The 16,872-nt window shown below is 47.7% G+C and overlaps 2 protein-coding genes across 4 annotated transcripts in view; both read right to left on the minus strand.

The window, feature by feature from the left end:
* Positions 1-2,261, minus strand: part of ADIPOR2 (adiponectin receptor 2) — a 44,301-nt gene extending 42,040 nt beyond the window's left edge. Inside the window, exon 1 of the mRNA XM_084525350.1 lies at positions 2,136-2,261. The gene's annotated coding sequence lies outside the window, so the exon portion shown is untranslated. The remainder of the gene's footprint in view (positions 1-2,135) is intronic.
* A 7,445-nt stretch (positions 2,262-9,706) lies between these two features.
* Positions 9,707-16,872, minus strand: part of WNT5B (Wnt family member 5B) — a 69,284-nt gene continuing 62,118 nt past the window's right edge. For all 3 annotated transcript variants that reach the window (XM_084525383.1, XM_084525382.1, XM_084525381.1), the window contains exon 5: positions 9,707-11,231. In XM_084525383.1, the coding sequence (XP_084381509.1) occupies positions 10,773-11,231 (459 nt within the window). In that variant the 3' untranslated portion in view covers positions 9,707-10,772. The remainder of the gene's footprint in view (positions 11,232-16,872) is intronic.

Genomic DNA, 16,872 nt, shown 5'->3' on the forward strand with positions numbered 1-16,872 from the left:
ATTGCTATTTCCATTTCAGAACTACTGCTATTTAAGCGTTTGAATTGATGATGGCATAACAGCATAATAATCCAACAATCGCCTGAAGTTTCCTTATCAAGATTTTCCTCATGTACAGACAACATCTCCACTGACGAAAGCAAGCCTGCTTTCTTTGCGCAGCATCTCGGACAACACAGTTACACAACCAGAAACCTGTAAAACTTGCAAAATTTTGACTGCCTCGCATTGAGCATCTTTGTACGGGGAAGCTCGACACGGCTCCTGGAACGTTCAACCGAAAGCATAAGATGGCAACAGAGGTCCAAGCATTAAAATCACTGGCATTACATGCCCTGCCGATTCCCATTAATTTTCCTTTGTGACAAATCAACAGAACGGCTCGCCTAGAGCCAGCGCAGGCTTTTCAGAGCCCAGCCTTCCCATCCTGCAGCCAGGAGTCAGGCTGCAAGTCTGAATCTCACCCACAACTGCCCAAACCACGGCTCACAAGGCACTTGGGCAGACTTGCAGTGAGGCCACCAGTTCAGTGGCACCGACCCCACTCCATCGGTGCAAAGATGGGTGGGGAGAGCCCTTTGTTTGGCTCAGTTCAGGACCCGATACAGGATAAGCTCCTATGCTCATCGCATTTTACATTTGTCATTGAGAACATATGCATCATAAACAAAAATCTGTTGAAGGAATATTCGCCATGAAAGCCTTTGTTAAGAACTATGCCAAAATACACTCTCTTCCTTCACGCTGGATTATGTTTTCGTATCTGATGTGTACACAGAAAGCTTGATTTGGAAAACTCAGGCAGAGTCTGGATGCAGCTTTTAACTCTGCCATCACCAACTCCAACTCAGTTTCTGCATTAGTGACTGTTCTCACAGGTTTTCACCATGAAGCTGCCAACAGCCTTATCCACAGGCTCTTTAACAAGATTTAGTTAAGGGAGTCGCTTCCGGATGATCAACAAACGTTACGCTTCCAAGACAACAACAAACTTCTTCTCAAGTTGCCTGCTAACCCCCACTCGCAGTCCTCACATAGGACAAGGTGTCACGGTACAGCTGAAGTTTGCATACATAACAGGTTTCTTTACGAAGCACAAACCACAGCCTAACATCATCATAACTGGAATTGCCTGGCACCCCTACAGGAAGAGACAAAAACAAACCCAAAACACGATCACTTCCCTTTCTGCCTACAGAATAACAGTTCCGAGCTGCAGATAAGAAAAGAAAACAGGCTGCGTTTCATGACTGCGCTGCACCCGTTCCGTGACACAACATCTCGCTCTGATAGTCATAAAGATATTTTCCTCTGCTGCAGCAGCTACCACCCAAACGTGAAGTATTCTTGTGAAGAAAGTGTCTCACTTCTGAAACGCCACAAAACAGCCCCTGGAAGCCGACAGATCTCACAGCAGAGCTCCAGAAGAGGGGGGTGGCTGCGTGGCACAGCTCTGCAACCTCCAGGAGCGGCGAGGAGCACGGGCAGCACACAGCCTGGAATTTAACACCAACTACAGCAGGGGAGGGCTCGCAGGAGTTTAAATTACACGTTGGGACCTCAACTCTGGGAAACTAGACTGTGCCCAGAACACACGCCCAGAGGGCCTTCATGGAACTGGGCCTGTTTTAAGGAGTAACCTGAGAATTGATGGTGTGTGAGACAGCTCAACCACCTGAGGAGCTACCAGGCAGCGCTAGGACGGAGAAGTCCCTTTAGATAAGGGCTAACACCTGGAAGCTTTTCTGCTGCGTGACAGGTGCGCGGTGCCTCACCTTGAGTTACTCTGACTTACAGGCACTGCAGCCGAAGTTTAACATTAAGGGGTTTCCTACGAATACACCAGCACAGCCACCCACTAAAGGCGCTCAATTAGCTGCCTGAGGTTCTAACGAGGGTTAAAACAGCCACGAGAAGCACCCAACACACCGCCCGCACGCCTCGCCTCGCTATGGCATCGCCTGTCCCATCCCCCTGCCCCAGGGCCCTCCCGTACCCCCCCCCCCACCCCCAACACCGCCTCACCGGGCGGCCCCGGCCTGGACACCGCCAGGGGACCCAGAGGGGACCGCAGGGGGGCACCGGGGCCCATCCACCGCCCGCCGGGCCCGTCCCGCGCCCCCCCCGGCGCTCACCTGGCAACGGCCGCCGCCGCCGCCCCCCGTGCCCGGCCCGGCCCCAGCCCCGGCCCCGGCCCCGCCACCTCCTCCCGGCCCTTGGGCGTGAGCAGCGCGCGAGGCCGCCGCCGCCAATGCGGGACGGGACGGGCCCCGCGCGCCGGAAGGAGCGGGGAGGGGCGGGGCTTGTGTGTGAGGGGAGGGGGTGGGGCTTAGCGCGGCCGCGGGGTATGCTGGGGAATGTAGGCGCTCGGCGGCGGCGAGGCGGCTCTGATTGGCGGAGTGGGTTGGGGGGGGGGGGAGGCGGTGACGTGGCGGAGCGGGGGGTTGTTCGCCGCTCAACGCCGTTGCTATGGCAGGGAGGGTGCGGCGGTGCGCGGGGAGGGAGGGGCTGCCGCCCGTCATGGCTGCCTCGGGGGTTTGGCACTGGCGGGGCGGAAAGGGGCCTGCCATGGGTCCCAGCAGGCGCTGAGGGCACCTTCCTGAAGGGACCCGGGCTAGTGCAGTGCTTAAGAAATGCCACCACAACGCCGCGTGCGCCCACAGCCATTTTAACACCCCACACACACATATCCCTAAACCCGATGCTGGTTTCTGGAGGTTTCTGGAAAGCCCGGCTATTGTGATGCCTCTGGCATGCCTGACACGAGGTGTCTTTGTTAGGCAGTGGGAAGCATAAGCAGGATGGCAGGAAAACCCCTGTTAAGATAACACCTTCTGAAACCGCTTCCTTGGGGGAAATAGTGGAAACCCTCAGCCTGGGTGCTGTACATCCAAACGGGTCAAAACACAAGGGAAATGGCCTGCCAGAGGATGATATTGTGTTGTTGAAGAGAACAATTGGATGATCTGGCAGGACTCGTCTAGCTGAAATTTCTGTGGCTCCACTCGCTTCAGTGCTCCTTGGAGGCGCGCGCCTATAAACTTGGATCCACACCCAGAAATTTAATGGCAAACAATCGAGCGTAAACAAGACAGTTAATGGAAGCAAAATTATCCCCATAAATTAATGTTTGAAACACTTTGGCCCCAAATACATACCGACATAAAATAAATATCGCCCATTCCTTAAGACCTTGTTTACAAAAACATGATTCCCTGTTGCCTCCTTTAAAATATGTCCCAACTCACACATTCATTACAATCTTAAGGGTCCGTAAGGCACCTGGGCAGTTACTGAGCACCACAATGGCACTATTGCATGTATTTACGGCTCCTAACATCAATCTGAATGTATTTTGACAGCACTCGGGCTGCACAGCAGCAAGCAGCAGCTGCAGAGCCTGCTCCTGGCTCCACCCCTGCCTGTCAGATGAAGCATTTCCTGCCCCATGTTTCAGTATTTCATCTGTAAAATGGCGCTAATGATTTTAAAATATTGCGAGCTCCATCGACTAAAAATGCATGTAAAAACTGCATGTCATTTTCATCTGTCATTTCCTGTCAGCATAACTTAATGCGTACTCAGCCAGTTAAGAGGGAAATTGAGATAGGAACGCTGTTTCATTAAATATTAAATAAACTGAATTAAAGTGGTTTATTCTGGTTCAAAAGCCTGTAAATCAAAAAGCAAAGCTGTGCTCTGCCATACAGGGCAAACTACTCGTTTGGAAAGACACATTTTTAAAAAATGAGTTATGCACTTCTTGGGCATTTAAAGATAATTCCTAGTGCTCACAGCATTAATATAAAATGTTCACCACCTTAATTCCTCCTCTCAATGTTTTAGTCCTAACTACGCAGTCCTGCACTTTGTGAAAGTTGGCAGGTCATTAGTTAACTCTGTTATTGTTCTTGAGCAAGAGGGAACAAATTTGCCTGTGGTAAATGAAACTCAGACTTGCCGGAATAACCACAGTGAATTGCAGTGCGGCTGACACTCTAAAACCCTCACCTAGGTGTTTCCTCAGCCAGAGAAAGGTACTGGCTATTAGTGCAGCTCCTACAGGCTGTGAGCCAGGCTGGGGCTACAGTCAGCTCTAGCACAGTGTCTGTGACATTCAGTAAGTGATGCTGGGTCCACCCCACCTCTGTTGGTTTGGTTTGGTTTGGTTTTGCTTCTGTTTTCCTCTGAAAGGCGTAATTGCAGTGGGCCCTTGCATGGTGATGCCCCACCCTGCTCTTCCTGCCCTGATCACGATGCTCTGGCAGTCATGCAGGACACTGACACAACCGTGTGGCACTCTAGGAACAGCCGAAGACAAATCGTGATTCAGAATAAAACTGCCCTAGGGTGCGGAAGAGCCTGTACATTTTTTTTTTTTACAGGATATGCCTTATTTCTGCAAGCCTTTAAACTGCTTCATCTATTGGCAAACATATTTGAGAGGCTGCTGTCTGAATTCCCCAGGCAGGCTGCATCCATGTGACACCAGCGTGGGGCAGCGCTCATGGGGACAAGGCCCGGGGTGGGGGTCACGATCGCCCCGTCCCCCAGTGAAGCTGTGCCTGCTCATTCTCTTTGCATTTCCTTACAACAATTAATTAGCTATCAGATCTTCCCCTCTCAAAGCACGAGGGCATGCTCACTGCATGCTGTGGCACTGTGCCGAAGGGTGGTGCTTGCTGCAGGAGCCAAGTTCAAAACAGCCAGCGTGACGGCTGTTGGCAGCACCACGGGGCCATCAGACCTGGATACCTTTGGGCACACAGCGTGGAGAGGTAATTGTGACATTTCTGTGGCCAACCTGAGTGCCACGCTTCTCCCTCCAGATTAACAGGGCCCCTGAATCACCACTGGGCCATTGCAGGTAGGGTAGCCTGCTGTCTGAGCATGGCCCAAATCCAGCCTACCATTCCCAACCCATGCAAGGAGAATAATTTTAAAAACGAAATGCAGAGAAAGAAAACTCTCTGATGTCTTAGAGGTGACTTCCCAGTCCCTTCCTAAGCACTGTTGAGACCTCCCAACATGTACTGTCTACTGGGAAGGAAAATTAAAGTGGGACTCTCTCTTAAATGTAAAGAGCAAGCTCCTTAAGATAAGCCTATCTTTGGTGTTCTTCTGATGTTATAAAACAACGGAAATAAATCAAGGAAAAAAATGTGTTCGTAACATTCTTACTAGTGCTATGGAGATGCCTTGGTGTAGGTGTGCCAGTAGGTAGCCCTGCTCTCTGCTGGTTCAGTACAGAACTGCTGGCATCGCTAGCCCCAGGAGGACCTTCAGGTCAACCTTCAGGGTGCCCAAGGTGTCCAGGGCAGATGGATGGCCCTGCCTCACTGGCCGTATGAGAGACCCGAGTCCGAATGACTCTGGCATCACCAGTTGGAACTGCATCTGTGACAATTTGGCCTCCCATCATGTCACATCACATCAAAAGAGGGCTGCAGGCACTCTCTCACTGCGTTCCTGGAGGCTGAGGCAGTGCTCAGAGCTCAGTACTTCACTGGAGAGCATTTCTTCTAGGGATGCTCATGATGGAGAGACATGGCTGCAGTGTTACATCCGCTTGGAAAAAAAAAAAAAAAAAAAAAAAAAAAAGGCTTAAAAAATTACTTTGGCTTTCCATTTTGCAAGGAAATGCTGACTCTTTATAGAGGACAGGTGGCAAAGTCCAAATAGACAAATAGATCCTTTAAATCTGTAGGTCTTATGGAAAGCTCAAATGCCCTGGAGAGAGCTGGTTTACCCTAGCACAGGGCAGGATCTACTACTCCATTTCATGGCTGCCCACCAGTATGGGGAAAAAATAGAGAAACAGCTTCTCCTGGCTCACAGAGGCAGGAGAACTCCTGACCCCACTGTTTGTTCCCTTGTTCTGTCTTTGAGGAGATTCTATGAGTAGGTCGTGCCCTTTTGTATCCTCATGCAAAAATAGGTTTCAACTGTCATTTAAACAGAGCTAAGAAAGAAGAGGGAATAGTAACAGCTTCAGGCCCTGCAGAAGACTGACAATGGGGAATTCGACAGGAAGGCAGGAGCATACTGTGATCATTGTATTACACCGTGGGTTTTTATTATTGTTATTTTGGGATTTACAATGGCTGGTCATGATTCCTTTTGTCCCTTTCTGGTATGTGTCCTGTTGGCCACAGAAATCTGCTTTGCTTATCTTTGAGGTTGGTTATATTTACGCTTCAGAGCTGGTATGCTCACGAAATGGTCCTGTCCCTAAGCCACCAGCTATCCGTGCTGGAGCTGGGACAGGCTACACGCTCAATGATCTGTGCATCCATCAGTCTTTGTGCACAAGGTAGAGGTGCCCACACAGCCCTGGCAAGGAGGGCATGGCCAGGGTACACGTCTGGACCAAGGACGTGCTCGCACCTCTGGGACCCGTAGCCCTGATATAGCTGGAGTCTATCTTTGATGAGAAGTCTTCCCTTTGGTGTGAACAGTCTTATGTTCACATCTGCCCCCTGTCTGTTACACAACAGGTCCTGCAGAGCCTGCCATTCGGTTAATTTTATTTCCTAGAATACCTTCTAGAAACTATTTAAGCTAAATGTAGTTAATGTAGTTAAACAAAAGCTAAATAAACAACAATGAATGCCCATATAAGTGGCTGGTTCTGGACAACCTTGTGACAGACACTTGAGAAATGCCCTTTAGCTGCTGGAAGGTATTTCCCAAGGTCTCCTTGGGATGTTATGTGTATGTGTCAGCTGATGAAAATACTGTCTGTATTTCTGTAGCCACAGGTGATTAGGAACTGCTCCCACAGCGTAATTCAAACCTACTAGGCTTCTCCCCAGACAGCATCAAGTGAGCAGAGAGAAACCCTTGCATGTCTGATTGTATGAGTGACCAAGATTTGCTTCATTTGTGCTTTGCCAGGGCTATAAAACTTGGGTCCATATAGGCAGCGTGAGGTACACTTAAACAACGCGTCTGGGTTCAACATTGCTGTTTGCTGAGCTGCAAAGGCAGCAGTCTCTCCGTTCGACATCTTGGAGACAAAGAATAGGAACTTCCAAACAACGCAAACAACCTCGACCCTAGTGGTGTTAAAAGGTGCCTTGAAATTTTCTCACAACCCTGCCACTACCTTTTTGCCGTAATTACTATCAAATGAAAGTTTCCGTTTGTTCTGGGGTCAGCTATTGCTTAGCTTACCTTGCAGCAGAGTATACTGAGGCCTCATTCATTCACTTTATAACTTATATATTGCTAACCAGTTGGAAAATGATGACAGATTTGCATCCTGTTCTGCTCCGTTTAGGAGCTGATGTGCACTGACTTGCAATAACCGTGTATTTGCATAGTGCCTTTAACTCCAAAATATTTTAGTTTTACATGACTTACGGGTGGTCATTTCTATCAGCCTTGAAGTGCAGCGACTTCAGGGTTGGAATGTGGCAGTCAGTAACCAGCACACGCTATAAAATAGCGTATTGTGGGAATATCTTATCCATATGAAACTGCAAATACAATTTAAGTAGACAGGTATTTGATTCAGAAACCAGGCTACCTTCTCTAAGCCTTAGTCTTACTACAGGACATTCAACAGCTGTAAATAAATAAGTTCTGATTTTTTTCACTTCTCTGAGGGTCTCACCGAGCCCCCCAGCAATCACCTCTGGACATCGATCCTCCGGGTGCCGCTGAGCCTCTTTGTCCATATCACTGCACCATGGGGACGTACTGACTGCCAGAGTTAGGGAGTGTATGGAGTAGGCCTTCAATTACCTTTATTCATCAGTATTTCTCAAAGAGCTTTACAGAAAAAGGAGGTGTTCCGCTCCCAGTTTTATATAGGAGGAGGCTGGAGACTAAAATGCACATAAATTAACTTGTTGAAGATTACAGAGCAGGCAATTGGCAGAGCTCACAATCAAGCTTAGCTCCCCATCCCCACATCCCCCTACTGCTTTGTGTATCTAACAATACACAGCTTCAAACCCACCACTTTTTAACTTTCATGGTAAAGCAGCAGCTTTGCCAGAGTCTTCTCTTTGACTTTCTTTGGCTTTGCATCAAACCCAACTGGCCGTGCTCTGATTTACTTTATACTTACTGCCACCCTAAGGAGGTTCTCTGATGTCTGGGTGCCATATAAATCAAGGTTTAATTGCGTAGTGCAATCAAAAATTTTTTTGATACAAAACAGACAGAAAGTTGAGACGACTGAAACCTAGATCTTGTAAAAAAAAAAAAAAGTGTGTGTGGGAGGAGGAATTGATGGTCACTTCTCCTGTATTGATATATAGCCCCTGTCCAGTAGGAGCTACTGGCTCCAGGCAGGCTGCAAGAGATCCAGAGTTCTGGGACAAATAGCCAAAATCATCTTTTTTCTATCCAGACAAAATTTTAGGTGGAAAAAGAAGGACATGTCCAGGGACACCCAGATGAATAGCAGCCTTAACAATGCCAACTTTTCCGCTCCCTAAGTTGTTTACACCCACAAAATTAATTGTGGTGCCAAACTGCGAGGAGATTTGGGACTCCCTTAAACGTGTGGTCTTTATTGGGAAGGCCAAATGAAATCATTTTGAATTATTAGACACATTAACAATGCCTAAGGGTGCCATATACAAATAGCTGACACCTTTAAGGACTGATGCAATGAGGATGGACAAGAACATGAGGTGAGGGTGGTGGGAGGAAAGGTCTTTTTAGATGTATCCAAGGTAGAGCAAGTTTTATTACTGGGCTAGAAATGTATAGTATCCCAGGAGTGAATAGCTCACACATTTGATCTGATCTTGGGCTCAGTCCAGCTCCCACTGAAGTTTAATGGGAGTTGGATCAGGCCATTGCACTCACATTTTTTCCATGCATGGAAAACTATTTCCGTTACTTTGAATTACAATACCACTGGCTTTGGATTTTATATAATAAAATAAATCTAAGCCACTGTTTATATTCCAAGAAACTGCATTCTGGGATGCCAGCAAATATATTGCCTGTTGGAGTAAAAAAAATAAAATAAAAACTGGACACATTGGTTTAAAAAAACAACAGCTCCTAATTATTAAACATAATTTTTCTTCCTTGTGCTTTTCTGGAGTCCTCAAATATTTGAAGTATGAAAGGTACATATAAATTCTTCTCTGGTGGTTGAAATGGTGGAATCTGTAAAACTGCAATGCTTTATAAGAAACAGAGGTTTAATATAAAAATAATAATCTTCATGACTGCCTCTTTGCTTATTGGCATATTTTGTGCATTTTAAAATTTACAGTTAAAAAAAAACACCTTGGAATGTCAGTAAGAAAGAGGGTGTACATTAGCAAACCGTTGTATTTTTGGGACTGGCTTCTCTTGATTGTTCTCTGACTGCAAATGAACTCTGCAGATGCTGAGAGGCACAGGAAACGTCTTGTGCTAGGAACAGCATTTGTTCCCCGCTTTATGAATTGGATTCTGCTGAAATTCCAAAGTGGTAACACTGATTAGCAGGCTTTGGTGGTGGCTTCTGCCCTACTATGATTTTATTATGCTCTCATACTACCAGCAAAAAGCACAGAGAAGACTTCCATTGGTGGCCATATGCCCACGTTCTGGGAACATACTTAACTGTGGATAGTTTGTACCGGGGAAGAGCATGGCCTCCAGACTCTGAAATACAAAGCAGCAAAATAAAAGACTCCCCAAAAGAATAAAACAAAAATACACATATACGCAAGCAACAGAGGGAAAGAAATCTCATCGAGGTGTGTTTAATGTTAAAGAAAAACTGTACATCTGAGAGGGTGGTGAGGAGGGTTTAACAGAGCTGAACAAGGTGAGGACCGCATCCACTTCAGAGAGAAAGGACAGCAGCAGCACCAGGAGTGCTTAAGCGGTCATGCACGTGCAAAACTTCTGACCACTGAAAAAATACGAAGTATATTTCCTTCACAAACGTCCCTGGGCACTGGCAGCTTCTCCTCTACAATGAAAAGTTAAGTTTCAGCATGGGATTAAAGGAAAAAATGTTCCCCCTCTTGTATATAGCCATGTAGACTGAGCTGGACAGATCTCCCCTTTGTCCAGGCAGCACCAAGGAGCTACGGGATGGCTTCAGGTGGACTCCCAGGCTGTGTGCCAGCCAGCCACAGATAACACCGTCCTTCCTCACAGCAGCATGCAAACCTTCCACCACCACGTTGCCGGCTGTCTGGCATCCAGGAATGGTTTACAGGACTCTGGATTTTAAGCTGTATTCTTGAGCATGAGCCTTGGCTAACTTTCCCTCTCATGTGACAAAGCCCTTTAGAGGGATCAAGAATTGTTTCCAAAATCCCCGGTGGGTTTAGTGGGGCAGCAGGGCTTGAAACACAGCTTACCAAGTCTATGGCGGACCTGGCTGTAATCTCAGATGTCCAGTAACAATGCAAAATATTGTATCTGTAAAATATCTGTAATGTCTAGACAGCAGAGAGCACCCACCCTTCTCCTTCCTGTTGATTTTATGTCTGTAATGAAATGGTGGTGGTATGTGTACGTGTGTGTGTGCACACGTGTGTGCAGAGGGAGTTCGGTTTGTTGGCACCTCCATAGCCTCTTTGCCCCACCTGAAGCCCCCAAGGGGAGATGCATTCAGAGACAAGCTCCCCAGCAGAATGTGAGGGCTGGCAAACCTGCCGGCCTGAGGGGGGAAACTTCAAAACCAAAATGTCTCTTAAATAAGCTTCTTTAATTATTATCATCATCTGTTTATTTATACAAATATAAAATATATTTATATAGATTTATATAATATAGATTTGTCGCTTTGGTGGCTCTTTTCATTTACAGACGTACTGGTCAACGATCTCTGTGCACTTTTTACACTTGACGTAACAGCACCAATGGAACTTGCAGTGGCAGCGCTCCACCTGGACGCTCTTGAACTGGTCGTAGCCCCGTCCGCAGCACATCAGCTCGCACCCATCCATGCCCTCCGAGGTCTTGTTGCACAGGCGGCCCTGAGTGCCCAGCGAGCCGGTGGTCTCGTTGCGCAGGCAATAGTCCGGGCTGGGGTCGACGTAGACCAGGTCCTCCTGCGTAGGCATGTTGAAGCGGTTGTTCACCAGCTCCAGCTTGCCCTTGCGGCTGATCCGCATGGCGGCGGCGCTGTCGTACTTCTCCTTCAGCAGGTCGCCCACCTTGCGGAAGTCGGCCAGCTGCAGCCAGCAGGTCTTGAGGCTGCAGGAGCCTGACACGCCGTGGCACTTGCAGGCCACGTCCGCCAGCTTGTACACGGCCTGCGGGGAAAGGAGCGCAGTCAGGCAACGCTGCATTCATTCGTGCTATGCCGGCAGCTGGCATTCATTATCATGAATTCATCAGTGCATTTTCATAACTGCTTTGATTATCCCTCCCCCCATTCCTGTTGTTTCGCCCTTCAGAACAGACAAAAGTCTCCTCTTCCTCCCGCTGTGATCCTGTTTGCTAAGTATTTCTGTGTCTGGTCACATTGCCTCTAACCAGAACTCCCCCATCCCACCTTTTCCTCCAGCAGATTGCTGGCTTGATGGCATGGCCAGGAACAGGAAAGCCCTACACTTGTGTTTCTGAGAATTGCCCGCATGTCATGGACCACCACACTTCATGTTTTTCCCCTCATAGCTGATACAAGGGAACACCTGGGAACCTGTTCATTTCCTGTCGGCTAAAACAGGAACTGATGCTATCGCTCTAGAAATACATCTGCATCCTTTAGAAACAAATCCCCTCTCTCTGCCGAGGATCTTTGCTCCCGCGGTTCCCAGAGGAGTCCTTGTTTTTCGAAGAGCAAGGAGCAGAGATGGTAGTGGATGTGCGAGAGATGAATGCCTTCACATCTCCTCAGTCCCTCTGCTCGAGGAGCGAGCCCTGGCTGCAGATCTGCGCCATCTCGTGTCCAGATACTCCACTGCACTACAACCACCAGCGCTGCGCAGGAGGACACACAGTCCAAAAACCATGCACAACCTCTCACTGCTGTCTTTTCTGAGATACTTTAAGCTCCGTTTTCAGAGGTCTATGGGAGTTTTAGATGCATCGTACCCCTGAAAAGGCAGCATCTCGTGCAGCAAGGCAGAAAACCAAAATTAACAAAGAGTCTTAAGAATTTAGGCCAATGAGCATTAAACCCTCAGTAGAGCAAGTATGCGATGTAAAGGAAAACAGTCCTTCCTCCCGCACTAGCTGGGAGGAGAGAGAGAAAATAAGAAAACATTTTAGAATAACAAAGCTCAAAACCTACGAAAACAACCTGAAGTGCAGGTCAGGTTTGTTCTTTCCATTAATTTCAGATACAGGTACCAGGCTGCAGACTATGTGAGATCCTGTCAGCACCAACAGGAACTTACAGAGTTTACAGAGGGAAGAGCTGGCATCCACGTTCAATCAGAGCTACCAAGTGTTACAGCATTTGACTTCCAGAGCTCTTCACGCTTCACGTATGAGGCTCACATCTGCTCTCCCATGGCCATCCTGCCTCTTGCACATCTGCAGGGCAGCGCCTCTGCCAGATCCCGCATGCCAAACAGAGCTATTTGGCATCGGCTGCAAAACTACCGCCAGCTGTATCTGGGGTGGGGTGATCAAGGAACGTGAGAAAAATGAGGATGTTTTGAAGGAGATGGCAATACGTCTTCTAGCAGGCTTTCTGCTGAAAAAAGCAGCCAAAGACTGAGGCTCCTTTTCTGTCTCACTCATTGACACCAAAGAAAGCTTCCCAGCTCTCCGCATTAACTTGCCAAGGAGTAGGTGATTAAGGCGATCCTACAAACAAAACCTTCTGCGTATGACTGTGTTCTGGACTAGCAGGGAGAGGTCAGAGTTCTCCTGAAACAACCGGTTGCTCCCGGTCTAACAAACACCTAGTGCTTTTGACAGCTAGTGAAGATTCAATTGGACTTAATGGCTAAATCACATGGAGGCCAACCCAGCTCCCAAGGAAGTCAATGGGCTGAGTCCTTAAAACAGAGAAGCTTTAGTTCTGCTCCTCAGAGCTCAATTTACTGAGGCAATGCCTCACAGCGCAGCGCAACAGCTACGGGCTGGGAGTTAAGCGCTCGCCTTGGACTGCGCTGTAGTTGCAGAGGACCAACCACGCCGTCACTTAAGGACTCCTGCTGTACCACCACCAGACAGAGCTACAGCTGAATTTCCCGAGGCCCAGACACTTACTATATCCTCACTGCACTGCCAGCCTGCTCATTATAAGCTTGTGTTAGCACTTTTTGGTTATGGTTCTGTCAAATCCCAGGCCACTCATGCCTCCCTTGCCCTTGCATATGTTTTTATAAAGTATTATGGTTCTTCCTAATCCTGGGCTTTGTTCCTTTAGAAAAACACTGCAACTCGATCCCCCTCAGCTAATGTCATGGGACTGAGTTCACTCTGGCTTGGCTTTAAGCAACTGATGCTCAAAACATCTGGCCCATGCGGGTAATAGCCGTGTGGGGGAACGCCAGCCCTACCAGCTATCACAGGTAAGCACGGCGCCGCTCAGCCCCCCACAGCTCCCACTATCAGCGTCCCGCGGAGGTAACCGCAGCTTTACCCTCCAAATGGCTCTCCCCCTCGGCTGCCTGGATGGGGGGAAAGCAGAGGAAACTGGAGAGCTCCTTTCTGACTGGGCGAGGGTCAAGGTAAAGAATAACAGACCCCACGTGTAGTTCTGAAGGCAGGGCCTGATCGATGGCCATGCCACTTAAGCAGGTTGAAAATGCCTCTAATGGAAAGGCTTAAAGCCCCTTCCCATCAGCCCAAGTTCTCTTCCAATTCTTTCCTCGCTAGAATGGGAACGGGAAGAGAATTAATGGGGGGAATTCCTATGTGGTCAATTAGCCAGACCCCCTTCCAGGCTCTTCTGGCACGGGGCTGAGTGACTGATGACTGAGGCCTGCCATATGCTGGCTGGGTAAATAGCGCGGAAGGACTGACCGCCACAGCCCGCCAGACAAGGGCGACAGATAAGGAACGGGGGGGAAAGAAGAGAGGGTAATGGAGCCCAACTGGAAAAAAAGAGACAGATGGAAGGAAAGAGCGTATTGAGATAACAGCCAAGGCAAATAAACAAGGGCACTAAAGCCAGGAGCACTACCACAAGGACCGCAATGTGGAGTGAAAGGGTGATGGGGTCAGGAGTGCCTGAAAGCAACAAGGGCTCGGCTTCCTTCCCAGCCCTGTTGGCTCCCTCCAAGAAGCACTGAGAGCAAGGACAATCTTCTCTCCTGCCATCAGAGCTCCTCAGGGTTCAAGGAGAACCATCTCACCTAGATGAAACCGAGTGGGGGCACCTGCCAAAAATCAGAAGACATCATCAACTCAAACGCTGGCGGGGAAGTCAGGGCAAGGCTGCACAAGGGACGGCAGCTGGCGGTAACTTAGCAAATGCTCACTGCTGTGTCTTCTTCCTTCACCCTTTTCTTGCAGCACCGTTTTCAGGAATGTGGAGTTACAGATGCATCTTCCTACTCCCAAAACCAGAATCTCAGAAATGAAAACTTAACATCTTGGAATGTAGGACTAGACGGGGCCTTCTTGGTTACTAAGTACGATCTCTTGCTATTGTAGGCACCACTTCAACTAATGTTTTCCTTAAAAGTACTGAGTGCCCTTTTAAAAGCAATTTGGTTTTCAGGCACCATTATTCTGATCACTGTTTCAATGATAAAGTATCTTTTTCTAATTCCCAGCCTAAATGTATTCACTTTATGCCCATTTGCCATTGTGCCAAATTGGCCTTTTGCTTAAAAAGTACTTTTCCTTCCCTATTAGTTCTCCCACTAACATAGACATCAGTCATATCCTCTCTCAGCTTTCACTTCGCTAGGCTAAACATGGCAAGCTATTCTAGCCTGCTTTCTTAAGAAAAGATTCTTATCCCTTGGGTCAACCATAACAACCCTTTTCTAGTCTGAGGTCATTTTACTTGGGAATATGAGAGCATACAATATTTTGGGGCCTTACAAGATCTTAATACAATGGCATTAACATTCCCCTGTGTCTTTCAAAAAGACTTTCCCTAGTACATTCTAGGATATTTGCCACCTTACGAGCCACATTACATCTGCAGCTGACTGCTGCATCCAACTCTTTTCTACTTATTTCCTAATGACTAAAAAAGTTTTTCACACAAGACCTTGAAATGACGGTTTTAATGTTGTTTTATTGGATGTCACTAGTTGCTGTACAAAATTCAGATTCTCCTCTATATGCATAATACCTTCCACCTCTGCATTGTCAGCAAATTTCATCGTCCCATTCCAGCTCTTGTGTCAAGGCCAAGAAACAAAAATATTAAGCGTTGGCCTTCAAGCAAGTCCTTGAAGAATTCTGCTAATTAAGCTCTGTCAAGATCAATATGCATCTTTTCACACAACTTACTGACATCTTCCCTTGAACCAGTTTCTCATTCATCCCACAGTTGCTGTATTTTTCCTTATCTTTTCCAACTTAACCACGTGTTTCCACATGGGAAACACATAAATTGTCTCACAGATCATCATCTAAACGAGACCTATTGGATCTGGTTTGCCTTCAGGAAATCAGTGATGTTCTAAATGACCAAGTGATCAATCTTTGAGAAATTCTTGTCAAATTGTTTCCCTTTTTGCCTTTTCTTCTGAACTATCCTTTCCCCTGCACCCTCGTGTAAATGCTGCCAAGGTCACGCTGCCCATGCTGCCAGGTGCCAGCCCTTTCAGAGTGCCAGACAAAAAAATGGGCACTCCCTGTGACTTGAGGGCTTCAAGCTTCCTGATTTTTGTTTCCATCTTGGTGACAATAATTTCAATTTCCCTTCACTGACATGTCAACATATTTCTAAGAGACAAGAGCGAAGGCTGCCCTGTACTGGCCAAATTATGATCTTGACCAGACAGCCCTGGAACCTGTAGCAATGCCATCTCGGAGCTGCCTCAGACCAGATCAATTCATATTCATCTCCTTTCCTGATGCCAGCATCTCCATTCCTCCCTACCCCCAAAATCTTGATCCACTCAATCCACCCCAACATCTTAGTCCCACTTATTCCAGAGCCCTCCATTCTTCCAACTCTTTGCTGCTACTGGTTGACTCCCACCTGAATCATTCAATCCAATCCCAAATGCCTCTCTGTCAGCAGCCCTCTGCACAATCCCACCCATCCCAGGTCTGCTGGCCCCAAACTTCAGTACTTGCTGCTCAGCTCTACCCGTGCTACCTGTCTGAACACAACAGCTGCCTTCTCATGCCTTCCTCACCTCCACAGGGTGCCAGCATCATCAGCCACTGCCTGCCCCCAGAGCACCCTGCCTGGCTTTCCCCAAAAATACAGTCCCAGGGGGATTTACAAATCTACAGCGCAAGCACTGACTCCCCGAGGCAGGAGTGCTGAGGACAGAAAAAGACATCTCCACTGTGCAGCAGACACAGGGCACGAGCAACGCCCCATTCTGGCTTGAAGCCCCAGGTAAAGCACTCCTTTACTTCAGGGACCAAAACTACTCTGTCTTTAAACTCAGCCCCATTCTCGCTGAACAGCAGTCTTTTCTCTTCCCATCTTTTCCAATTTACTAAGCTAAAAAAACCTTTTGCTATTTCTGTTACTACCCTTTGCAAGGTCTGACTCAGCTTGCTTTTTACTGTTCTCACTTCATCTTTACGCTTCTTGACCTCTAAGACAGAGCATTTTGTTATTTATTTGCTATCGGTTCTTTTTTTTCCCCCATTCTTAGTAAGTTCTCAGTCTATTCCTAACAGCTTCTCTGTGGTAGTTATTCATTCAGTGAGGTCTGGATATTCTTCCTACAAGCTTTTTCCTCTTGCTTGGCATGCACAATTGTAATGGCTTTAGCATCTTTGACTTGAAAAAGTTCCAGACCTCCTCCACATTGAGCTCTTCAGCTGAGTTTACTAACCGGCTCCCTT

This window comes from Aythya ferina, assembly GCF_964211825.1.
Source record: "Aythya ferina genome assembly, chromosome: 1".
Lineage (NCBI taxonomy): Eukaryota > Metazoa > Chordata > Aves > Anseriformes > Anatidae > Aythya > Aythya ferina.